A 24509-nucleotide genomic window follows, 5' to 3' on the forward strand; every position below is an offset into this window, starting at 1 on the left:
CGTGCTTAAAGAAGTTGGCGGTACCCCTCGAGGAAACCGACATCCCCTGGATGTTTCACATCCTGGGCTCAGCTGTGCTGAACAGCTCCGAGCCGCGTTCCTCCCGGCGAACTACGAGTACCGCCAGCGTTCGCGCTTCCTCGCGTGTAAACAAGGAAGACGCGAACTGCACGAGTATGTGCAAGAGATACGGGAGCTCACGGCGTCCCTAGTGGGAAACCCACTCAATGAACACATCAAGATGACTGTGTTCATGGACGGCCTTCGAGTGGGCCCCGCACGCACTCAGCTGTTCCGGGTGCAGGCAAACACCCTTGAAGAGGCGATTCAAGTGGCTCTTCAAGAAGAATACAGCCATCGCCAGGCGCGTACGCCGGCCTCAGCGTGGCCTGGGAGTTCCTTGTCGGCTCCCGGTCGAACAAGCCCCAACGGACCAGTTCCCATGGAACTCGGGTCCGCCGAACAGCGTGACATCCGCTGCTTCGGCTGTGGGAAGATGGGCCACTTCAAGCGCGACTGTCCCGCGGAAAGACTCCGCAGACGGTCCTTCCCCAAGCCCGTCCTCAAGGGTCGCTGGCAGAAGCCAGGATCCCGGGGACAGGGGAACGCAGGGAACCAGTAGGGGCGGGGCGCCCTACTGGGGAAGAACTAAGTCTTCGTGATGGGTGCGCGGGTGGCGCGTACCACGGGGACTTAGCCCCTGAGAGTCTTCGCACTCTCGAATCGGCGAAGAGCAGCGGCGGGTTGCTCGTAGTACACGGATGTGTACGGGGGTACGATCACCCCTTTAGAATCTTGATTGACTCTGGGGCGTCGAAGAATTTCGCACGCCGCCAGACGGTTGCTCGTAACAGCAACAAGTTGTCCGAAGCTTTGCGAGAAAGCAAGGGCAACGGGACGGTGTCAGTGCGACTGGCCGACGGGAAGGTCGTCACTGTCCCCAACGTCCAAGTGGATCTGGCTGTCAAGTTTGAAGACTTTGACAGCCTCGAACAGTTCACTGTTCTCGATATGGATCCATATGATATGATCCTGGGCATGCCCTGGCTTGAGAAGCACGAGCCCTGGATCGACTGGCGAGGCAAGGCAATCGGTGCCAGCCGCCCTGCGCAGTCCGACAGAGCATTGGTGAGTCATGTTCCCACCTCTGTCAGGACCCGGGGCGCCCGCGAGGGCTGCCAGGGTACCAAAGCATCCGGCAGATGCTTGGGAGTCGTCGACGTATATGACGACTCCGAGGATGTTTTGATGGTGGCCGCGCCCAGAAGAGGCGCCGGCCAAGTGGGTAACTTAGGTCCACAGGCGGGTAACTTAGTTCCGCAGACAGCTGCAGCTGTCATGAACACTGAGAACAGCGTGTTCAGAGTGGGTAACAGAGTTCCACTCACGGTCGCCCAGACCATAACTGAAGAGGAAGACGTCGGATACGCTTCCTGTGTGGGTAACACAGTGCCACACGCGGTCGCCCAGACCTTAACTGAAGAGGAAGGCGTGGAACACGCTTCCTGTGTGGGTACAACAGTACCACACGAGGCCACGAGTGCCTCGGATGTCGTAGCGACGACATCCCTAGACGTGGGCAGCAAAGCTCCCCGTCACAGAAGCCGTCGGCAAAGACGCCGCCGCCGCCTCAAGTCGGATCCGAACTTCGTTCCGATCGACGTCGCTTCAAGCGACTCGGAGTCCAGGGCCCGGGCTCCTCCGACAAGGCCGGTGGAAGAGTGTTATCACATCTTCGATAGCGAGACGGGTTTACCCGTCAAGGCATCTGGTGTCCACTTGGAACCGTTGCCAGAGGTTGCAGAGATACTGAACCTCGAGGAAATGACGGCTGAGTCTTTCCTGGCCAACCTCAAGGCTGGAGAGATCGCTGAGATGGTACTCATGAGACCTGAGACCACTCAGGAGGAGCTGAACTCCTCCTCTGTCTTGGACGAGAACGTCCTGGAAGACATGAACAAGCAGCGTCAGGCGCGCTTGGGTTCTGAGATTCTCAAGAACCCCAAGGATCCGGTGTATCCTTTGGTGACGGAGTATGCGGACGTGGTGAATAAACACCCACCGACCCAACTCCCACCGGATCGAGGCGTACGGCACGAGATTGATCTCGTGCCCGGCACAAAGTATTGTGTCACGAGGCAATGGCCTCTCCCGCGCGAACAGTGCGAGGTCATTGATGCCTTCTTCGCCGCGAAAGCGAAGGCAGGCATGGTGCGGGAGTCGAAATCCCCGCACTCGACGCCGACTTTCTGCGTTCGTAAGCCGAACGGAAAGTGGCGTCTGGTTCACGCTTATAACAAAGCTGAAACAACGCAACGGTGCCGGCCCAAACACCGAATCCCACGAAAAGGATGTGTTGTTGAACAACATGGCCGGGAGCGTACTGTACAGTGCGCTGGATTTGGTAGACGGATACTACCAAATCCTGATGCGAGAGAGTGACATCCCGCTCACCGCGGTAAGCACTCCAAGCGGCATGCTTTGGGAGTGGCTCGTCATGCCGCAGGGCTTGTCTAACGCCCCGGCGACGTTCAATCGCCTGGTGACGCAATTGTTCCGCCCTTTGCGTACCTTCGTACAGACGTACTTCGACGACATTTTCGTCCATAGCCGTGCCGAGGGAGGCAAGACGGCCATGGAGGTGCATCTAGGACACCTCCGTCGAGTGTTGGACGTGATGCGAGCGAACAAGCTCTACGCCAACATCGACAAGTGCGTTTTCGCGTCACCAGAGATCAAAGTTCTCGGTTGCTTCGTAAGCAACGTGGGCGTTCGGGCTGACCCAGACAAGGTCAAGGCCATAGCAGCATGGCCGACGCCCCGATCCCAGAAGGATCTTCGAAAGTGGTTGGGTTTGGCCAACTACCTTCACAAGTACAGCGCTGGGTACGCGGGCTTCGCTAAGCCCTTGTCGAGCCTCCTTCAGAAGGACGTCGACTGGCGCTGGGAGCAAGAGCACCAGGATGCTTTTGACAGCATCAAGGCCAGTCTCCAAGAGGCCCCTGTCCTGGCTCTGCCGGACGAGACGAAGCCGTTTAGCGTCGTCTGCGATGCCTCCGATTACGCCATCGGGTGTGCATTGCTGCAGGACGACACGGCTGGACAGGAACGAGTCATCTCATTCCAGTCCAGGCAGCTCAAAGCCGCCGAGCGGAACTACCCTGTCCATGACAAGGAGCTCCTGGCAATGAAATATGCCCTTGTGAAGTTCCGTGTTCACCTTCTGGGCTCTACGCCCTTTGTGATCTACACAGACCACGCGTCCTTGAGGACGGCGACTAACTCGCCTCACCTCTCCCAACGGATGGCGAGGTGGCTGTCCTTCTTCGCGGAATATAACTTCCGCGTCGAGTACAAGCCGGGCAAGCTCAACGTGCTTGCGGACGCCCTCTCTAGGCGTCCCGACTATGAGTTGGCCCACATCACGCGGGTGACAACGGATCTATATGATCGGATACGCATGGCGTATCGGGACGATGAGGCTGTCGCGCCTATCGTCAAGTTCCTTAAGGCCGGAACGAGCGCGAAGTCCGACTGGCTCTCGTCGCGACAGCGCTCACGGCTCCACCGATATGAGTTGAAGGAGGGCCTCCTCTATTATCGGGTAGAGCCCACTGATCCTCCACGGGTGGTTGTACCCAACGACGAGGATCTGAAGTTCGACATCCTCGCGGAGGCGCATGACGCGCCCTCCAGCGGCCACTTGGGCCGCGAGAAGACCTTTCTGTCGGTCTCTCAGTCCTTCTGGTGGACCCACATGTACAAGTGGGTCGCCCGGTACGTCAAGACATGTGAAACATGTCAGCGGGTTAAACCCGCAGGGCACTCTTCGGCTCCACTACAGAGCCTGCCCGTACCGGCTGATTGTTGGAAGTCGATGAGTCTTGACTTCATCTTTGGGCTTCCCGCCGACGGACACGGCAACACCGGAATTTTGGTGTTCGTGTGTCGGCTGAGCAAGATGGTACATCTTGCTCCAGTTCCCGTCACTGTGACGGGCGAACAAACCGCAAGGTTGTTCGTCGATGGCGTGTTCCGCTATCACGGTCTCCCGGAGACGATTGTCTCGGACCGAGACCCGCGGTTCACTGCTGCGTTTTGGAAAACGCTGTTCCCTTTACTGGGAACTCGTCTGCAGATGTCCACTGCGGATCATCCGCAGACAGACGGCCAAACAGAGCGCGTCAATCGAGTGCTCGAGGACACTCTGCGCAGTGTGTGCGCGGCAGCGCCACGTACGTGGTCGACGCAGCTTCCAGTTGTTGAGTTTGCGCTCAACAACGCGGTGCACGCGTCCACGGGGTTCACGCCGTTCTACTTGAACGGCTTCCGCCACCCCAGAGTGCCTCTCACTCTTCGAGGAAACACTGACTCCTCTATTCTAAGTGGGGGAGAGGCTCGGAAAGCCCTTTCCTCCCAGGTCTCGGATGTGAGGCCAGTTTCGCTGCGGAAACAGGTGGAATCCTTTATGGATACCAAGCTGAACATTGTCAGCAGGGTCCGCGATGCCATGGCAGCGGCCCAGGATAGACAAAAGGAGTACTCAGACAAACATGGAAGAGGAAACTTAAGTGTATTTAAAGTGGGGGACTTAGTGCTATTAGACACGAGGAACCTACCGCTAGACACTGTCAGCTCTGTCGGCAGCAACAAGCTGAAGCACCGCTTCATCGGACCTTTTGCAGTCCTGGCCAGACATGGTGCGTCGTACACCATCGACCTTCCAAAGTCAATGACGACGCACCCGACGTTCTATGTCGGACGTCTTAAGCGGTACTTTGACCCGCAGGGGGTTGCTGACTCGCAGACCCCCCTTGACCCAGCTCCTCGAAGCGAGGGCCGGTCACAGTCGTCGACGAGGGCGTCGGAGCAGGCACCCAAGCCTCGGTCGGGACGGCAAGGCTGCGGGTCAAGACCGTACGCCGGAGGGGGCTCCATACGAACGGGACCCCGGCGCCCATACGCCGAGTACGCTGAGTACGCCGGGTACGCACCATACGCGTACGTCTGGGAGTGTGCCGCAGGCGGCTCCGGACGTGGCAACAAAGCCTCGATCCGTCCGGATCATGCGAAAGGCCTCGTCCAGATCGGACGAAGAGGCCCGGCGGTCCACCCGCAGGTGCAGGCTCGCGACCTCTCGCTCCACCAGGTCCAGGCGACCCGCAAGACGAGCGAGCTCGCCCTGATTCCCGGCCTGGGCGGCAGCATTACCGCCAGTCCCAAGGCCAAGTGCAATCTCAAGCACGAGGAGACGTTGACGGAGGCGGTCAACCTCAGGGTCCCGTGTCGGACCCGCAGTCGGAGCACTCGAACGAGAGTGGCTCTCGGGAGGCGCCGAGTACTCGTACTCGTACGAGGGCACCTCCGCCCCTGCTTGACCGGAATGGAGAAGTCCACTTCCACGTGGAGCGGATCCTCCAGGAGCAACGGTGTCGCGGGAAGCGACAGCTCCTCGTGAAGTGGAGGGGTTATGCCCACTCCGAGAACTCGTGGGAGCCGATTGAACGGCTCCTGATTGACTGCCCGAAGGCTGTCGCAATCTGGGAACAGAAGCGGCGGCAGCTTCATAAGTAGTCCGGGGCTTCTTGCCCGAACGGGGTACGGATGATGAATACATACCGTACCCGCGCTCATCGTGAGCGCTAGAAGCCGCGCGCTTCAGGATGTCCCTTGGCAGCATACGCTTGCTGATCAAGTGGGCAAACCTCACACGAAGATCACGCTGGTCCAGGATGTGGGACAGCTGCTGATCTTCATGGAGTTTTCATAACTCCGTGGGCGAGTACTTGAGAGTCTCCACCCACGCCCAGAACATGTCCTCACAAGAACTCCATGTGGGACAGTTCTCGGGCATAACCCAGGGGTATCCCCAAACAGGATAGAGACCACCCCGGGTCTCGGGCTTCTTACGACAAGTCGTGAAGTCCTTAAGGGGAATGCGGTGTGGCGCGAGAAGCACACACCGAGCAGCCTCCACGTTGTCGACGAACAACTGTTCTTTCTGAACAAGGGCTCGTTCATAGATGCCCCTAGAAGTGTGGCCGCCCACAAGGCCACGAGGAGCGACAAGAAGCTCTAAGAAGAGGTCAGCCCCAGAGCTCTCCTCGGGAGGCCAATACCCTCTTGAGTTGATGGCAGCTCCCTGGTTGACGGGTGCCGCCACCGAACCCCCACGCACACGCTGGGCAGCTTGGAAATCCTCCTGCTGCTGGTCGAGGTCATTCGAGACCTCCCGGGGCTCAACAATGGCACCCTCCTCTTCCTCTTCTTCCTCCTTCTCCTCCTCTTCATCCGAGGAGTCGAAGAGACTCTGATAGGAGCGTCGAGTCTCCTTCTCCTCGCGGAGTGGAGACTTAGAGGCGGTACGCTTCTTTGAGGGCTTGGCGCCTTCGGCTTTAGAGGCCTTAGCGCGCGCAAGACCCTCGGCAAGCGAGAGACGTTTGCGAGGACTCCCTTCCTCATCGCCACCGGCTTTGGGAGTGCCCTTAGCCTTAACGGCCGGACTCTCAGAGCGCACAGAGGTCCTGGGACTGTGATCACCGTGATCACTAGCGGACGACTGCACGCTGTCTTCTTTGTGCTCACTGGGCACTGGGCTGTGCCCTCCCACAGAGCCCGCAGGAGCATCATGAGTGCTCTCGGACTCGGCATCGTCCTCACTGCCCGAGTTGAACTCACGTTCTACGAACCGAGGGTTCGGACGATTGTCTGAAGACGAGGGCGACGGACTGCGGCGCCTGCTTGCGCGCTTGTCCGCAGCCGCGTCACCCGAGGATCCGATCGCCTCGGAGGCCACCTGAGTAGCCTCCTTAAGTGCAGAGCCTTTGCCGTGAGGCTTAGTGCTCTTGGCCTGCGCCTTACCGGCTGCAGCCTTGGAGCGTGTCTTAGCACCGCTCTTAGCAGTGCCTCGAGGCATGTTAACGGTCGAAGTGGAGACCTTGACGAAGAGCGCACAGGTTGCTGCTCGAGGCTCTAACTGTAAAGTGAGCCTCCGCCGCGCTCGCGCGGCCGAGTCGATGGTTTTCGACTTTGAGAATGAGAGTTTGTGACGAACATCTCTTCATTCTGATTGGTCGGTAAACCGAACCTAAATAGGGAGGATGTAACGGGGTACGTAGCACTAAGTGTACCCTGGTTACATGAAGTGTGACACTTCACACTTCAGGAGTATGACATGTCATACTCCGGGATATTTGGTACAAGGTACCAAGGTCATTCAAAACCAACCATTGGTTAAATGACATTGCATTACTATAGGTAACTGTTAGTTTGTATTAACCTCAAACTTAACCTACCTATAAATATACTCAGTTTACAATCTACCTTATTTAGGTCACTTCGCTCTCTTTAATTAAAGAGGGGACCTGTGAACTGCCGTTCACTGAGAGTTTGTATACTCTCGGAAGATAACTTCCTCTAGCGCAAGGTGCTGTGTGACCCCGTCACATGTAGCTCCAAACTAGTCGCACCAAGTACAGCGTCTTCAAGGGCAAAAAGCTGGAAAAGACCCGAAAGAACCGCCCAGCGTATTCGCCGTAATCCGCATCTGACGTCCAACGATTCCCCTCATCGAATTGGTCGCCGAGTACCAGCGCCACATCGGGTTTGTGCACGTCCACAGCCGCTCGGGCGGCTATATGCACCTGCCAGTCCACCCAGAGACGCTCGAGCCATGAGCGCCTCCTCTTACCCAGCAGATGCACGTCCGTCACCACCAGTCCGCCTACAAGTAAATGAATGCTCCCCGTGAAACATTAAGTCTTGTGTACCTTCAAGCAACACATCAGTACAACAAGTCACATTCATGCAACGTGCATGGCTGGATCCACGAGAGCCACACGATCTAATGTCTACAAACGATGTAATTTTTGAACCGCTCTGAATTGTAATCCGGTGCCTACGTGCTGGAGGCAGTGCCCCTAGCTCTCGCTTAAGTACGAGCTGCTCGGTACCTTTAACAACGCTCTTCTTGAAATGAGCCTGCTACTGCCACAATTGCTTGTACCAAATACGAGTTCTATGGCCTCCAGTGCTTTCACCAGCAGCTCAGTGTTGAGCTGTACGGCGAGGTGCTCGAGTGTGAGCTGGCGGGATACGACGATCATGTTGCAGTTAAGTGTATTTCACTCGCGAGAGCAGCCGCAGCTCGAAACAAATATTAAGACACATGAGAGATCGACGACCCGTTCCAAGAGCAGCGTGCGGCAGCAATGCTAGTGGCCAGCGGGGGGGGGCACCACAACATAGTGCAATAACCATACGCCCACTTTGTTCATGGCGGGAGGCTCTACCTCGTGAATGAGCTGTGCGAGGATGATGATCTCCATTCCTTCTTAGCTTCGAGATTTCGCACGTCGATGTTCCTGCCGGTGCTGTCACTAATGCGGCAAGTGTTGGAAGGCGTTCACTATCTCTATTCCACATTGGGAGTGGGACTTATCGTTTAAAAAACGTGCTGCTGAGTCGAGGCGTGTGCAAGATCACGGACTTCGGGCTCTCCACAGACACTCGAAGAATATGTGACGGAGGCCAAGTGGGGAAGAACTTTTACATGGCACCCGAGGTTGTCGCCGGTGAGCGATACAGCCCTGCTCTGGCCGACGTGTGGTCGCTGGGCATAATGTGGTTCATCATGTTGACCGGCTCACCACTCGTGTCGTTGGCGCCACCATCAAAAAAGGTCTTCAGTGCTGTCAAACGCCATGGCGTTAGTGTTGTCATTGAGATGTGGGGTCAATCGAATCGAATCCCATGGACTACCATCGCATTGCTGGAAAAGATGCTGCAGATTGACCCACGCCGACGCATTTGCCTGGACCAAGTGCTGGCAAACCCCTTGTTCTCCGCCATGACTGAGTAATGTTTGTTGGGATCAGTGTGGTACTACAGTAGTAGTCAATCACCACGAGTAGTACTAGTCTCGTACTACTAATAATGTGAGCTATTTATGTACTACTGTAGTGTATGGATAAGTCCCCCAGCAGTTCCTGCTTGATCTAACCGGGCAATGGTGCTTAGACCAGACCTATCCAGTGTACCAGCACCAGTTCTGCAATGAACAGTCGTTTTAAGAACTTACGTACCATGAAAGAAAGAAACGACGCCCATTGCTCAGTCAAGCTAACGAATTCTGGACGAGATCTATTAGGAGCGCGATGCCCTTGTTGAAAACCAGCCATGGGTCTACTATGCCTGAGGAAGACACCGAAGCGATCAATTCCCGCCGAAGGTCGAAGCAGGTTCAGGACGAGGAGGACGACGAGTTGGACGAGGAGGAGACAGCGAGACTGGAAGCGAGACGACTCCGAGCAGCCATCGCTGAGGCCACCGATGCGCGAGAGGAACTGCAGCAGAAAAATGCCAAGAAAGTTGTTGCTGTAACGGGGGGCAATAATCACGCACCGGACGCTAATTTGCTGTCCTGTTTTGTTCTTACAGACTCCAGCGGCGCATTGCAGCTCATCTTCAGAAAACCCAAGAGAGTAGCCCCGCTACTGGAACTGCAGGAGGCGACGCATTAGGCTCTGCAGGGAGACGAGAGGACAAGATCAATGCCAGTGAGAACGCCAAGAGATACCTCGAATGTCTACGCAGTGTCCACGAATCCAAGGTGCAAATGGCGACAGCTCAGTCTCAATACGACAAGGTGGCGCTGGAGCTACAGGCTCGACTGGATGAAAAGGAGGCCAAGGTGACGGAAATCCAGGACGCATTTCTCGAATTTAAGAGGGAGGTAGCTAGGAACGCTGAGAACTTGAGGACAGGCAAACCCATTGCTAAGCGTGTGATCGCCCAGTTCGAAGCTGCCGAACTCCGCAAAGATCAAGACGTCGAGAAGGTCCGACTGAAACATATCAACCTCCGCACGCACCTAAAGAAATTGGAGCAACAGCTGCACGCTAAAGAACAGCTCGCCGAGGGCCTTCACCTGATCGACTTTGAGCAGCTCAAGATTGAGAACCAGACTTTGAACGAGAAGATCGAAGAGCGCAACGAGGAGCTTCATAAACTACGCAAGAAAACCACCAGCACAGTGCAGGTGTTGACGCACATCAAGGAGAAGCTCCAGTTTGTGCTGGCTGAGAGTCAGATGCTTAAACGAGATTCACAAGAGCTGGAGGAGGCTCTGACTGCCAATCGAGACCAACTCGCACACAAGAAGAAGGACAGGGACGCCACGCGACAGCATGCTACACGGCTTAAAAGTGAGGACGGGTTTGCCAAGTCGGAGCTGCTCATCGAAGACTTTGACAAGCGAGAGACCGACCTCGTGGACCTCGAGCGACGTCGCGCTGAGCTCATGCAGAGACACACGTACCTTACCAGGCAGATCAAGCAAGCCGGAAAGACTACCAAGTAGGTTTCAATTAGTACGCTGCACTGCGGCATTGCCAGAGCTACCTCAAGCTTGGGCCACCTTAATGCAAGAGCTTTCAGGACTTTCGAGGTGGTCTTTTGTATCGCGTGGCACCTCCTTGTACTCGCTGGTCTTTTTAAACTGCAGTGAAACGGCAACAGAAGGCAAATTATCATCGTCTTCACTGCTCGTAGCGCTGACAGCAGGAGAAGTTTCCTTTTCCGTCGCAACTTGTGCTAGCGGGTGGTGATACAGGTACATGGAGATGACCAGAATCCCAAGCCCACAAGCAAACTCCAGCGACGGCGAGAAGGCGAAGAAAATCATGGACAAAAGGGTCGTGAACATCATCGCCATCGAGTGTGAGTACACACACGCGATGTTGTCCAGATACTTGAGGATGCAGGCCATGAAGACGCCTCCAATGGAGTTCACGATGATGACAACCACCGTCCAGTCGCTGTAACCACGAAAGAATCCTTCCGAGAGCAATAATTCCCTGTCCACTAACGCCAATCCCAGAGCATTAAACAGCACGCCGAAGCCATATATTTGCACGCTTTGCCACAAGAACGGACACTCCGACTGTCGCTTCAACGTCCACTCAGCAAAGACACTCGCACAGGATGACAATGTGACGCCAACCAGCGCTAGGGACAAACCGATTGCCACATCCTGCGAGTCTTTGGGCGAGTTGCTGTCGTTATGTCGGAAGCGGTCGGACTGGCTGGTCAACACGCCCAGAATGAGCAAACCAATTGCCATTATGTGCAGCTCCGACAGAGGATGCTTGAGTACATAGCGGAATAGCACGGCAGTCAACAGAATCTTTAAATTCCAGAGCACCGACACCGTTGCAGCGTCCAAATATCGCAGCACAACGTAGTTCAGATTGCCCTCCAGTGCGTTTAATAGCGCTGGTCCAGCATAGTAGAAGGTTTTGTGCAGCTGCACGTGGTCGGGGATTGCCGTACCGGTCACGACGATAGCTGCTAGCATGGCGGAGAGCTTGAACACTTCAATGAGGAACGTGACAGTGACGCTACTGTAGGGAACGAGGCCGTCGACCTTGGACGCGAAGATGCACAAATTCCCAGAGCACAGGAAGGCCGCGGCCACCAGCATCAACGCTAGCATCCGTCCGAGCTCCATCGCCCTCAAATAATGAAGAAAAATGGGAAAAGTGTCAGTGTCGGACCATGCCGTTAGGCTTTCGACCTAACTGTAAGCAGCAGCGGAGGGAGTGAGTGACGAATGGAACGATGTACCACCTATCACGGAGTTGCCTGCAACTTGACTGCTGCTCCAACATCTAGCCATCTTGAGAGTGAGGGCTGCAATATTAGATACAACATTTCATTGCATCCTTGCTTGTAGACAACAGATAAGTGGTCATGGTCAGTGAAGCAAAACAGGGATGGACCGCCTTCGTGCGCTGCTCCACAACTTGCTCTAGTCTGCGACGTGTGTGCAGCTCCTTTTTGTAACCCTTTACAATTCCTAAGCGCTCACACGTCACAGAAATTCTTCAATCCCCTCGTAATTGTGCCAGCCCTGATATCCCTAGTGACTAGTGACGTGTTCAGTGATCAACTCCACGACTCATCGCGACAATGCGGCGGCTCGTGCTGGCCGCCCTGGGGTCTCTGGTGGCCTCCTTCCTCCTCATCCAGCTGCAGGCACACCTTCCCGAAACTCGCTCAAGCGTTGATCTTGAAGATCATGTCCCAATTCTCGCGGTACGTGGCTCAAATGCCCAGTGGATCTTTTGGTTCTCCAACTCCTGTCTTTCTTAACTGCTAATTCCTGGTCTGCAGGAGGACGCACTACCTCAGACCAACTCTCTGCTGGACCTGTTCCTTCCCTCGGACCCTTTCAACGTCCCAGATGTTGCCCAGCTCTTCACCCAAAGTCCTGACTGGGGCGCCATCGGTTCTGCGTTCGAAGACGCCATCGTGGCCACGTTCCAGTGCTTAAAACTATGGGGAACTTTCCTTCTGCTCATATCAGTTCCCATACTTCAAGCTCTAGCTATTGCGGGCGAAGCAGTGCTGCCTCACGTCCTCACGGCCGCTAAAATGGCCGCGGACTACGTGAGCAAGATGGATCCGCTGCATCAGGCTCTCGTGGCTGTTACTGTGCTGTTTGTAGGCATCTGTATCCGTCAGGGATACGTCCACAAGGCCAGAGTTCAATATGTGCGCACAAGACGGTCCTTAGAGCTGCGATATCGAGCGTTCGTGGCCAGTTTGAGTGCCAAATGGCGTGTCGTGGCCATTCTGCTGCCTCATTTTCTGTTCTTTGCACTGAGTTACGAGGCGCTGTATTGGCTGCCCACCTCCTTGATGGATGTGCTGAGTAGTGAAGCTCTCTTTGGCCTGCTGTCGGTCGGGTATCCACTGCTACACTCCATTGGAGTGATCCGACAAAAGAGACTGTACCCGAAACGGTCGAGACCAGGCGCCACCAACGAATTGATGAAGAAATTCGAGAAAATCAGCCTCCCAGACTACGAGTGGAGGTCGTACGAAGCGTGTCTGAAGTACTGGGTCCTCTGGTCGCTGGCAGTCTGCGTCATCGGCATGGTGACGCTCTTCTTGCCGGCTTTTGTGACCTCATTCGTCACTGCGCCGCTGCATTTCTGCAACATTTTCCTCGTTTGGATGCACTCTCCGTTCACTCGAGGCGACATCGCGCTCTACACTTGGCTGAGCCCGCTGGTGAGCCCCTACGCGAATTGCATCCATGAACGGGAAGCCGCAGTCCACCCGGAGGCCGAAGAGAAGACAAACTTCTTGATCCGGATGCTGGTATCGCTCCGTGTGGTGCCAGAGCGTCACGTTCATCTGGCGAAGGATCTCTGGTCTCAGGGTCCTGCGCTTTTCGGGCTTCTCTTCATGTTTACACCTGGGTTCGTGGCCTCTCGCGGCTGCTCGCTCATGGGCTTTGGCTTCCCCGCTTACGTCACGATCGGAGTGCTAGGCGAGAAGCGGACACGGCGCTACGAATGGTGGATCGCCTACTTTAGTGTCGCTGTGACTGTCGACTACTTGATCACTGCGATCGGGCGAGAGATCGGCTGGATTCCGCTCTTCTACCACGTGAAGCTGCTGGTGATGATGTGGCTACAGTTTCCGTATTTCCAAGGCGCCGAGCGGATTTTCAACGCCTGTTTCTCAAGTGTCTTCATAGTGCCAGAACGCAAAGACGAATGAATGGATTGGCGTTCTGATTAAACGCGAGAGTCGAACGCGTGCTGACCCAAGTCTTTTTTTGTTTTCCAGTAGAGCTGCTTGTAAATTTGGATTCCTGCACTCGCTATTGTTAGGATATCGGTCGCTGGGTAACTTTCGCTCGTTATTGTTGGCAACTGGAAACAAATTCACTCGTGTGTGAACGTGTTAGCGACAATGCGAGGAGGTCGATCAGGGTCTCGTCACCATGTCTACAGCTTCCCAGACCCCTCCAGCTTCCACGAGCCATCCGTGCATCACGGGAAAATGCGCTCTGGCCCTCAAGGGTCAGCAGTTGACATCGCTCTAGGACTCTCGGTCGAGATCGTCCATGCGATCACAGTGCACCAGAACAAAATGATGTTCCAGTCTCCTATTGGTGTGATGAAGGAGATCGTGTGGGACTACAGCGAAAAGTCTGTACGGTTCGTCCTAGACGATGGCTCTACGTCCCCAACCTTCGTCTTTCCTGTTCTAACGGAGCTGGAGGCACATTTCACTGCGATCCTGGCTCTCCCAGACCTTGAGAAACCTCCTGAACAAATCTACATTGGAGTTCTCATCGGACAGAACTTACCGTCGCCAATTCAGCAGCGTCGGGCGATTGCTGGCTTCAATCAACCAGCGATGCTACCGATGGCAAAGCGTCGAGAGTTGCTGAGGAGCGAGCAGCCAGTGCGGAATGCTACGAGTCGCGAACGACTGGGACTGGAGTTTATCAGAAGCGGCTTCCTCTGCTTCACTTGCTCCATTGGCAGCGACCTACGTGGCCTCACGTTGGGCGTCCAACAACTTCGCGTGTTTCCGACGCCAGACTGCCATGATCGCAGTGCCTGTTTGTTCTCCTACTCGTACGAGACTTTAGAGAGCTGTGAGGTAGCAGGGACAAGACTGGAACTGCGCTTTCGACCGACTCCTCAACTGGCCAAACAACCAAGTTATCTCGTCTTTCAGAGCTTGGAGTCGCAGCATATTCGCGAGGCAATCTGGTATCTTAGAAATGGAACGTACATGGACGCTTCTCTCCGACAATTGTTGAGCTCTCCTAGGTCCAGTAACGCTGGTATACATCGAGGGGAGGTGTTGATGTTCTTCGGTGATACGGACAGTCTAAGGCAACGTATCGACGCTTGCTGTCGAGTCATTGGGTGCGAGAACCTCGTGGGATGCAACGACCGAAGCTGCAGTAGACAAGATGAAGCTTCCTCCTCCTCCCATGTGATGATCAACTATGAAGACCTCAGTCCCACACATCCAAACACATCTCGAGTGCTCACCACGAGTGGCTTGTGCGAATTCCACGCTTCCTGTCTCTCGGTGTCGCCAACTGAGGCGTCTACGAGACAGAAACCACGGGACAAACCTCCAGTCCCGAAAACGATGCAGCCACTAACCGCTCTACTCCAGTCCACACACTATGCGAGGATGTTCAAGCTCCAGGGACAATTACTCAAGCGACAGAATGCGCGTACGTTTCATCTACGCAAGACGTGGCATCCGAAGTTCGTCGTGCTGTTCGAGACGCCGGTCGGGGGATTTCTCTGCTACTATGACAAGATCACTCACTGTCCAGGGATGACGGAGGCTCCGAGAGAGCGACGAATCATTGACTTGAGCTCAGTGCTGTGCATCCGTCCGGTGTCTTCCTCGAGTCCTGTGAGTCGCAGCAGTCATACCAACTCCCCAACAATGCACGCATTCGACGTGGTGACGCTGTATCGGACGTGGACTTTTGCGGCTCTGGAGCCTGAGCTGTACGAGATATGGCTACATGTTCTAACTGAATGTGTCGAGAAACACGCAACTATCGCTCCTGATAAAACGCTTCGGCTCCCAGTGAAGCTGGCGATGACGGGGCATACAAGTCCCACTGAAGCCACGTCGCTAGAGATTTCAGCACACGGTGTGTCATTTTGTACAGGTCATGAAGAGGAGGTTGTACTGAGTACGTGGTACTACACTGACCTCGAGAAATGGTCGGTTGTGTTTCAACAAGGCTATTTGTGCTGCCTGCTTAAGTGTCGAAGCCCAGCTCCGGCATCTCCAGGGTCTCCAAGGACAAGCGTGCGCGATACCGTCACTCAAGACTTCCTGTTCCGCACGACGGAAGCCAGCACGATCTGTCTGGCCATTGAATTCTACGTGGGGAAGTGCATGGCAAAGCTCGAAGTGCTCGCTGGGAAGTTTCTGGAGGAAAACCGCGCACAGAAGAGTAAAAGTGAATTGGTTGTTGATCCTGTCGCGACGAAGCGTGATACTGCCATGCCAAAACTGCAAACGCAACTGGTGAGAGAGCACCCGATTGAGACGGTATCGCTCGCTCCAGTTGGAAGTCCCGATTATCCCCAGGATCGCTCTGCTGAAATGCCAGCACAGGCGACGCCTAAGGAAAACGTGCTGAACGGATCGTTGTCGACGGTGGGCGTGAACGCAGCTCCGACTGCTACTGAGACTGGATGCGTGAAGGATGGTATTGTGTCACCAACGGCCCTTGATCAAAGGTCAGACGCGCTTCCGCTACTCATCCTGGAAGACCCAGTGCGAGAGACCATGCCGACCAACTTTCCCCTCACCATTCTGTATGGTAGTCCGAGCGACAATTCGACTATGACGACGATTGACACCATAGTGGACGAGCCTCAGACCATGCAGGAGTCAACTTGTTCTCTGCCGATAACGCACTTACGAGACACCCTGAATGATCGACACGACGTCGACACCTCGGATGAGGACGGTGTTGCCCTCGGAATTTTGTCGTCAGAGCAGCAGAGCCATACGAACTCGATGCTCGAGACCTGGAAGCCTCACTCACTTCTGGTGATTGCAACATCTCGCATGGCGATGGTACCTGCATCTCAACGTCATACGAAGACTCTGTGAGTTCTTCTAGGGAGGATGCCGAGGCTGTTTCTCCCCCTCCGCCGCTGCGGCTCACGTTTAATCGGCCATGGCCTGCCGAATCGCATGATGAGAATGACAACACGCAGCATCTACCACCACGACCGGCTGAAGAAGTGGAAGAAGACGATCGAACGTCCGAGTGTGACGTCTCGGATCGATCCGACGTGTTCAAGTCGTGCGCTTCCGAAGCCGAGCCACTTGTTGACGCTGTCTCTAGTTTTTATCAGCCGCCACCTGCCTCAGAAGAACCATATATTCTTCCACCTGCGGGCTGCAGCCATGAGGTCTTCGAAGATGCCAAATAAAAATAGTGGTGGCCGAGTAGAAGAAATGATCCGCATATTTCATGAAAACTTTTTGTCATTGAGAGGGTGAAAGCTAATTCAGTTAAAAAGAGTCCGTTGACGTGAAACTGGTAACAATCTCGACGTCACTAAGTGCGGAAGACCCAAGGACCCGTGCTCTGTAGCTGTCAATAATCCCCAATCTGTCGCTACATGGATCGCACTCCACCCACAGCAAACGGCAGCTCTACGAGGGGCAAAGTGTACGGGCTTCGACAATAAGTATCATAGCTAGTTGAGAGTTGTGTAGATCTAACGAAGCCCTTTTTTTATATTGCAGCACTACCTGCACAAGTCCATCTCCATTACAGCGTCCAGTTCCAGTTTCTCCGTCCACCACATCACCAAAGTTCCCTCCGATCAAGAAAAGCAAGAAGTCTTCCCCCAAGAAATCTCGACGACTGGGGTTCAATGGAAAGGTACGTCCAAACATGACGATGAGGGGGGGGGGCGCTCCTCAATGAGCTTTGCTAAATATCTGCTGGAGTGTCGATAGGGGGTATCGCTGCCTAAGGTTTCGTCTGTCACGGTTGCAAGTGGCTGTGCAACCCAAGAACTCGATTCGGGAGAGGTGAGGAAGGACGTCTGTCGTAAAATAAAATGGTAAAAAAATAAGATACTAACAAGTTGCGGTGGTGGATTAGGAGCTGGAGACTCTCAAGTGCATCCTCGTTCGCGAAGCTTATCTGCAGCGGCTAGGACGAGCCAGTACAGCTGGTCGTATTGGGGGTGCTCACCTTGGTGAGACTATTGACGTTTTAGATTTGCTTCGCTTAGCGACACTGGAGACAGTGGAGGCGATTGTGGCCTGGCGAACGTACAAACAGAAGAACAGAGCCAACGCGCCAGTCGAGCTGCAGCAATTCAAGTGGAACGGGGTCAATTATCTGCTTAAACTCGCTTCGGATCTGGAGTTCTTGAGTAAACACACGGGGCTCGTTGAGTGGCTCGGCTTCACGTTACAGCGAAATCCGTTCGTATTGCCTCTAAACCTCGACTGTCGAGCGAAAGTACTGCAGAGCTCTCAGGCTACAGGAAAAACCGAGACTGCAGATTCCGATCGCTTCTTGCAAGTCGGAGGGAAACGTTCTCAGTCGGTTCTTGACAATCGTCGCAGCTCGAATGGGGGAGAAGATGCTGAAGCTTTAGCTCGAGTGGTAGCAGAGAGAAAGCGAGCCAAAACTCCGTACGAAACGCGCGTGGTGAACGATGAAGATCTTGTCCCTAACTCGCCGTCAAAGACCGGAACTGTCCGACCAAAGTCTCGCACTCCAGTAAAAGCTCGTAGCCCAAAATACAGCTCTGTGTTGCCGTCTCAAATCGGAAAAATGGACATGACACGGCTTCATGAAGCTGCGAGTGTCGTCTTGCAAGAGGAAGCAGCTTTCGGTCGATACGCACGAGATATTCACGGTCGCGTGGTGCCTCAAGATGAAGCGCAGCGTCGGTTTAATATGATGGAGCTGTCGGGGAACGTTTACAACGTCCCGGCTACTCTAAAGTCGAGTTACGCAGCTGAAGACGCTGAAGGGAACGAGCTACGACTCGGAGATCCCACACATTCAGATGTTCCAGGTAAACTCCACGCCAAGAAACGCTCAGGAATGCTGGGACCCATTTCTAAACCCGAATGGCGATCATTTGAGCGTCCTCCTCCGCCAAGAAGAAGAGCTCGAGGTGCTCAATTGGAGGAAGCCTTGGCAGCTGATAGAAAGGCAACTGCACAGCTTGGTGTGCTTCTAGACTTGTTGAGAGAGGAGACGGAGCGCAAAGCGATGGACGTGGCGTATTTCGAGAGCTGTGCCGAGCTGCAGGGCTTCGGCGAAGAGCTGAGAGCTTTTACTACTCAAGCTCAGCGCGAACTGGTGATACTGTGGAAACAACTTCAGGAGAAGAGCTACGTATACGAGAGCAAAACTGCTATCATTCAGAAGAAGGAGGAGCTGCTAAATACTTTCAAAGTGCAGCACAAAGCTGTCAAAGACGCGACGGTAAACCATACTACGTAGATATAACACTTCCTGGGGACAATGTACAGCATCTAACGTTCTTTTTTATCGTTGAGCAGCACGCTAAGCGAATCGAATCGAGCGCGACGAAAGTTGCGAGTCTGAACCAAGAACAGCAGCGACGTGAAGATCAAGAGCAAGCTGCTCTTCGAGCTGCTGCCGCTGCTGAGCGCGATAACCACGAGCAAGCTACTCCGTTCGTACAGCACTTTTGCGCAACTCAGATCCAGAAAATCGTTCGTGGGATGTTGGCTCGAGAGCTTTTCGCGCAGATGAAGATCGAATTCGTCGTTGCGAGTACATTTATCCAGGCAGCTATACGAGGCTTTCTCGTTCGACGGCGCGTTGCCGAGATGTACTGGCACAACGCAGCATCGGTACACATACAACGAGTTGCCAGAGGGTTCGTCGCTCGAAATGTAGCGAGAGAGAAGCGAAGACGGCGACTTGAGGTGCAATCAGCGGAGCGTATTCAAAAAGTGGCGCGTGGTCGATGCGGGCGAGTAAGAATGGTGAAGATCAGAGAATTGGTGAGCTGGAGGCTGCAGCTGGCGCTTGCGGCTCGATCCATCAACGCTGTGGCTTTGCACGAGCTGGCGAATGCTTGTCAGGCCATGGTTGCACTGCCCATTCTCATGAGATCGGAAGTAAGCAAGGTAGCGGAAGAGAAGCCTCTTCCTGCTCTTGTACTTGGGATTGTTCGCTTGTTGATGATCTTCACGAGTGACGCTGATGATGAATGGGAGATCGCTACTACTCGGTGGCGTGAAGCGGCTCGTTTCCTACGCTGTGGCGTTGGAGTCACGCGTCGAATGCAGAAAGTCGCAGATGCTGCTGCTGGAGCTGCCAGAGCTTGGATGTCACCGTCCGGAGGGTTTTCTGCTGCTGGGGTTGCTGCGTCGACGCCCTATTTACGAGAGTCGGCGCTTGGTGCAGCGCTGTTAGAGGCGTATGAAAGGGATCTAGACTTTCGAGTTGAGACGTTTGACAGGATACCTCGAGGCTGGCAAGCTGCAGTTTCCATTTTCAAGTGGACGACAGCATTCTGCGCTATCATTCGACTTCAGCATCTTGTAGAGTGCAGCACAACTGACGCGTTCTTAGTGGTCACTCGAACATTGAGTAAGCGAGAAACTCAGCAAGAACTTACAGAGCGACGAGATGCTGACCACAGCGAAGAAATGCTCGCTCGACGCTTCGTTCCAGCGGAACTGGCTCAGACACGTGGCTACCCATTCCACCGACCTCGCCCCTTGGTCCTCGTCGTGGCGAACGATGTCCCACGAAAGGCACGAGCGGTTATTCTCCAGAAGCTCCAAGCAGCTTTACCCGGCCTCTTCCTCACGATTTCACGTCCTCCTGCGACTTCAAAGAGGTCTTTGGGCGTCCAGGACTCTACTCAGACTTTCGATTTCAAGGCTATTCGCGATGCCCTGGCACTAGGACACAGCGTGATTCTCGAAGGCGACGTGGGGCTTCGGGATGTGACGCAACGTGCTTTCTGTAGTTCCTTCGCCACGGTCAAGCGTGGACTGTATCCAGTACCCATGTGTGTTCTCTTGAGAGGGACGACCACTAACCGCAGCGACGTTTTTGAACTGAAACAAGGCAGTGACATGGAAGAAGAAGCTTATCGAGAGGAAATTGTACGACGAATGGTGGACGCAGACATGAAGTTGGCTCTTGATCGAACGACAAGGTTGAGACTTGAGCTGGCAGATGATTGTATCACTCGTGAGATGTTAGAGTACGCGAAGAATGGAGATCTGGCTCCTGCTCCAAGTCCAGCGTTCGTGGTGGTCATGGAGGCTGTGATCGTCTTGCTGACTCCGGGTAAGATATACGAGGGCCCTTCACAAAGTGATGTCGGCACAAGTTCCGTGAGCTGGCGACTATCTCGTCGGCTACTGGCTCAGCCAGCATTCTTACGTGCCAAACTCCAACAAGTGGACGTCACTACTATTCCACCCGTCAACTTGCTGGCGTTGGAACGATATTTACGCCACTCGCTGTGGCCGAATGCTGCAGTTTCTCGGTCGCAGATTGGTTCTAGTAGACTTGTGCATGCACTTGCAGCCTGGATCGAATCGGCTACTCGAACTGCTCGGATGATAGCAGGTGATGGTACAGGCGTCTTAGCGCCAGAAATCACGCGATTCAAGCCTGTCCCCGGTCTATTTGAGCGCGTGGTTGTCTTTAAGAACTGCCCGACAGACTGTGCGCAGGATGGAGCAGGTGAAGACTCAGCTGTGGTAGAGTTAATGGATTCTGTGCTCGCTGATGTTCGAGTGTACCGTACGGCGCACTTGCTCGTTAGTTCCAGTGGCAATTTATCTACCCAAAAGCGTAGGAAAAAGACTACCGATGAGGGAGAGCGCTGTGTCGTGACGCTCTTCCACGAGTGTCGACGTATCTTCGCATGTGTGTATTCGCCTAGCTCCGGTCAGCGATGGATGACTGTGATCTCCGAAGACGACATTGCCAACCTCTTGACCCCTACAGGACGCACGGATAGATTACCGCCCAAGACACATACGGAAATGTACGCTCGTCTCGCTCGCCTCTGTTTGCTCCGGAAACGTAAATTCGAAGAGTGTCCCGAGTCTATCGAGTCTCCAAGTCCGTTTGAGTTAGTGCTGCGTCCTCGTGCCCTTCGCCTGTATCGACACGTGCTACAGCTTAACGGATACCTCACCACCGTCACCATGGCTGAGCTTTCCCGCGGAAATGTCCAGGTGGATGCGTTTGTACACGGCAGCAATAGTCAGACAGCTTCCACCCAATCTATCGCGCTAACGTTGGCAGTTGAACTCGAAAGCATTCTGGGTCGACTCTCAGCAAGTCAAGCAAGACGAATATGTGTTCCTGCATCTCGTGTACCGTCACTGGTGCTTGATCGACTGCACCTCTACTGCGTCACGAGGACTCAAATGGGGATATCCGGACTGCAGCAGAAACTGGAGCCTTCTTTACGTCTCAGTGTGAAAACCTCCGAGAGCTCTCCTGGACGTGTGCTACTTCGTCGCGCAGTTCGAGTACCAGGTGCAGAATCAGGTGAGAGATTGGTGTTCACGCTCATCGAACGTCACGAAGACGGAGAGTTTCAAGCGGCCTTCTACGCTCCTCGATCCAGCAATTATCGTGGTATCCGCCTGCCAAGGGATGTTGCAGAAGAATTGCTGCGCTTATCGAGACGTACGACACCTTCCAAGTTACAACTCGTGCTACTGCGAGTTTTCTGTATTGCGAAGCCAACGTCAAGAGTGCATGGTGCCAGTGTGGAAGACAGCGATGATGACGATCCAGAGTCTGCGGAAGAAGCAGACACGATGGCTTGCTACCGTTTACGACGACGAGTTATTGCCAGATTCCCATGTGCGCTTCGTGTTCTGGAGGATATTCATCAAATGGTGCACAGGAAACAGGTCATACGCGCGTACGTTCAAGTCGAGCTCTGTGATGAAAAGTCCGACGCAGAAGACTCAACGAAGCAAAGCCAAAGAAGTGCAGACGCAATACGGTATCGCGTGTGGCTTCCTGAGTCTTGTCTAGAGCAAACTCTGCTACTGCAAGAGAGTGAAATCGAGGCAAGTCTGTCGATAGAACTGTCGTGGGAGCAGTCAACCAGCAAAGAACGGAGAGAGATTAGTCGGGATCTCGTACGTCGCTACTTTCAATGGGACCCAAACGGTGGCAACGGGAAACAGGGAAGCGTGGTGGTCCACTTACCTTGTGGCTCCTTCTGGGCAACGGAGGTTGTCGGTGTCTACAAAACGTCCACAGAACAGGCTTCGTCAGATGAACATTTGGGAATCGCTGAACAGTCCACAGAACCCCAAATCCAGCAGAAGAGCGAGAGTGCACAAGTGTCTGTGGTTTCTTGTACCTGCCTGCTGGACGACAGAGATTCAGAAAGTGACGATGAAGACGGCGACGACGGCAGACGGAAAATTTACAGCTATGAAACGGAGGAACTTGTGCACCACGGCAGCTATCGTGTCAACGGTCTGTACCTGGTTGTACGTGTCACCATGCGCGCTGAGGTGCTCCGAGACTTGCAGCCGGCCCTGGCGTCTCCAACAGATCGTGTACGGGAACGCGATTCGTTCTCCATCAAGTTCTATGTGTATCATCCTGCATCCAGCAGCACTAAGGCAGAGATCCATGGACATCGAGACTTGCGCGAGGTGGTGGGCCCTGACAAGCCTGCTCTCATCTCGTCCACTTCATTGGGCAGTTTAATGCGGCATATTATAGTGGCACGCTTAGATGCTCAAGCGAGTGATCGTCTGAAGGTGACATTCTTGCGTGATCGATTGTACGCGAAGCAGAAGGCCACCCCAGTGACAAAGACGTTCGAGCAAGACGCTGGTGCGAACGCTGTCAAGTTGATTGACGAGGCTCGCCGTCGTGGAAGAGCCGGAGGGCGCGGTGTAAAGGTGTTGACAACAGCGAAGGTCGTTCCTGGTTGTGGTCGTACACTTCTCACCGTGTTCGACGTTGCTGCAAGTCATCGGTTTGACGAGGTCCAGCAATGTGCTGGAAGTTTTACACTGCTGCGAGTGGATGCGTACATATGTGAAACCAGTGCCAGGCTGTCTCTGTTGCTGGAGGGTAGTGATCTGGTACATGTAGCCGGCGATGAAGATAAAGAATTGCTGCTGCCCGTAGTCAACAAAGACGCAAGCGCTGCAGAAATCGCCGAGATGGAAAAGGAGAGAAGTCGGACACTGGCGCTTGTGGTGCTAGATCATCTGCGTGTTGAGCAGCGAAGCGACAGCCGTGGTGACCGTCTTGTTCTCTCCGATTTTTCCTACTCTCCGCTCGATAATCCCAGTCGCGAGGCTAAGAGTGCCAGACTTTTCAAGACGATTCGAGCAGTGGGTCATGACCAAGTCCTGCTATCTGCCTACTTGGGTGAAGGTATTGAAGCAAGCTCGCTATCTTTGAGACTGGAGCTCTATGACCCCGCAAGCAGCTCGCGATGCACGCTCAAGCTTGAGCGTTCTACCTTGCTGGCGGTGCTGGGATTCCCAGAATCACTGGAACTAGATCAAGTCTTGAACGAAACTCGGAAGCAGTTGAATCGAGCCAACCTGACGACCCACATTAGCTCCCTCCTCCACGTCGAGAAAGTGCCTAGCATTTCAGAAGGGGTTCTGTGTAGACCTTCGCCGTTTACCATGTCACTCTTGTTTGACGAGGAACGAGCGATGGAGTGCATGAGGCAACACATCAGCCATAGCGGGGGAATTGATGCCGATTTGGAAGCGGATCCTCAGTGTTCGTGGACGGGAATAATGACGAGCACAGACGGGAAATACATGTCGGTCCACCTTCAATTGCAGTCCACACAGAGGCTATTATGTTCCGTATTCGCTCCCGCAGAGCTGCTAGTGAGTGCACGACAGTTCAAGTGGACTGACATCCCCGCAGAATTGCTCCGTCTTCTTTCAGAAAATACCGAGACGAATGACCTGCCGAGATCTTCCGTCTACTCGCTTTTCTTTAGCAAAATTTGTGAACAGCTACGCTTGGAGGTGTATTACAATGGCGAAGGCAGCCGTGAGTCGGATTGCGACAGCCCAGAGAGCCGCTCGCTACGCGCCAAGGCAATCAGAATCGACTTCCGGTAACTTGAATATCACCCGATTTTGCTTTGATG

At 54.3% G+C, this 24509-nt stretch overlaps 5 protein-coding genes across 5 annotated transcripts; 4 read left to right on the forward strand and 1 right to left on the reverse strand.

Annotated features, from left to right (window-relative positions):
• Nucleotides 1-8381: 8381 nt before the first annotated feature.
• On the forward strand, nt 8382-8860 carry PITG_09407 (uncharacterized protein; the record flags this gene model as incomplete). Its single annotated transcript, XM_002903613.1, has 2 exons — nt 8382-8392; nt 8464-8860. 2 exons carry the CDS (start codon nt 8382-8384, stop codon nt 8858-8860), a joined length of 408 nt encoding a protein of 135 aa, XP_002903659.1.
• Nucleotides 8861-10529: 1669 nt separating this feature from the next.
• Nucleotides 10530-11509, reverse strand: PITG_09408 (UDP-N-acetylglucosamine transporter, putative; the record flags this gene model as incomplete). The annotated part of the gene is made up of 3 exons (XM_002903614.1): nt 10530-10536; nt 10617-11254; nt 11339-11509. The coding sequence occupies 3 exons, from the start codon at nt 11507-11509 to the stop codon at nt 10530-10532; spliced, it is 816 nt and encodes a 271-aa protein (XP_002903660.1).
• A 449-nt stretch (nt 11510-11958) lies between these two features.
• Nucleotides 11959-13572, forward strand: PITG_09409 (uncharacterized protein; the record flags this gene model as incomplete). Its single annotated transcript, XM_002903615.1, has 2 exons — nt 11959-12096; nt 12175-13572. 2 exons carry the CDS (start codon nt 11971-11973, stop codon nt 13570-13572), a joined length of 1524 nt encoding a protein of 507 aa, XP_002903661.1.
• Nucleotides 13573-13699: 127 nt separating this feature from the next.
• PITG_09410 (uncharacterized protein) lies at nt 13700-15953 on the forward strand (the record flags this gene model as incomplete). Its single annotated transcript, XM_002903616.1, has 4 exons — nt 13700-14639; nt 14700-14738; nt 14835-15802; nt 15898-15953. 4 exons carry the CDS (start codon nt 13858-13860, stop codon nt 15951-15953), a joined length of 1845 nt encoding a protein of 614 aa, XP_002903662.1.
• Nucleotides 15954-18169: 2216 nt separating this feature from the next.
• Nucleotides 18170-23846, forward strand: PITG_09411 (uncharacterized protein; the record flags this gene model as incomplete). Its single annotated transcript, XM_002903617.1, has 4 exons — nt 18170-18826; nt 18904-22599; nt 22702-23739; nt 23820-23846. 4 exons carry the CDS (start codon nt 18170-18172, stop codon nt 23844-23846), a joined length of 5418 nt encoding a protein of 1805 aa, XP_002903663.1.
• Between the last annotated feature and the right edge of the window lie 663 nt (nt 23847-24509).

This window comes from Phytophthora infestans, genomic scaffold (assembly GCF_000142945.1).
Source record: "Phytophthora infestans T30-4 supercont1.14 genomic scaffold, whole genome shotgun sequence".
NCBI lineage: Eukaryota > Oomycota > Peronosporomycetes > Peronosporales > Peronosporaceae > Phytophthora > Phytophthora infestans.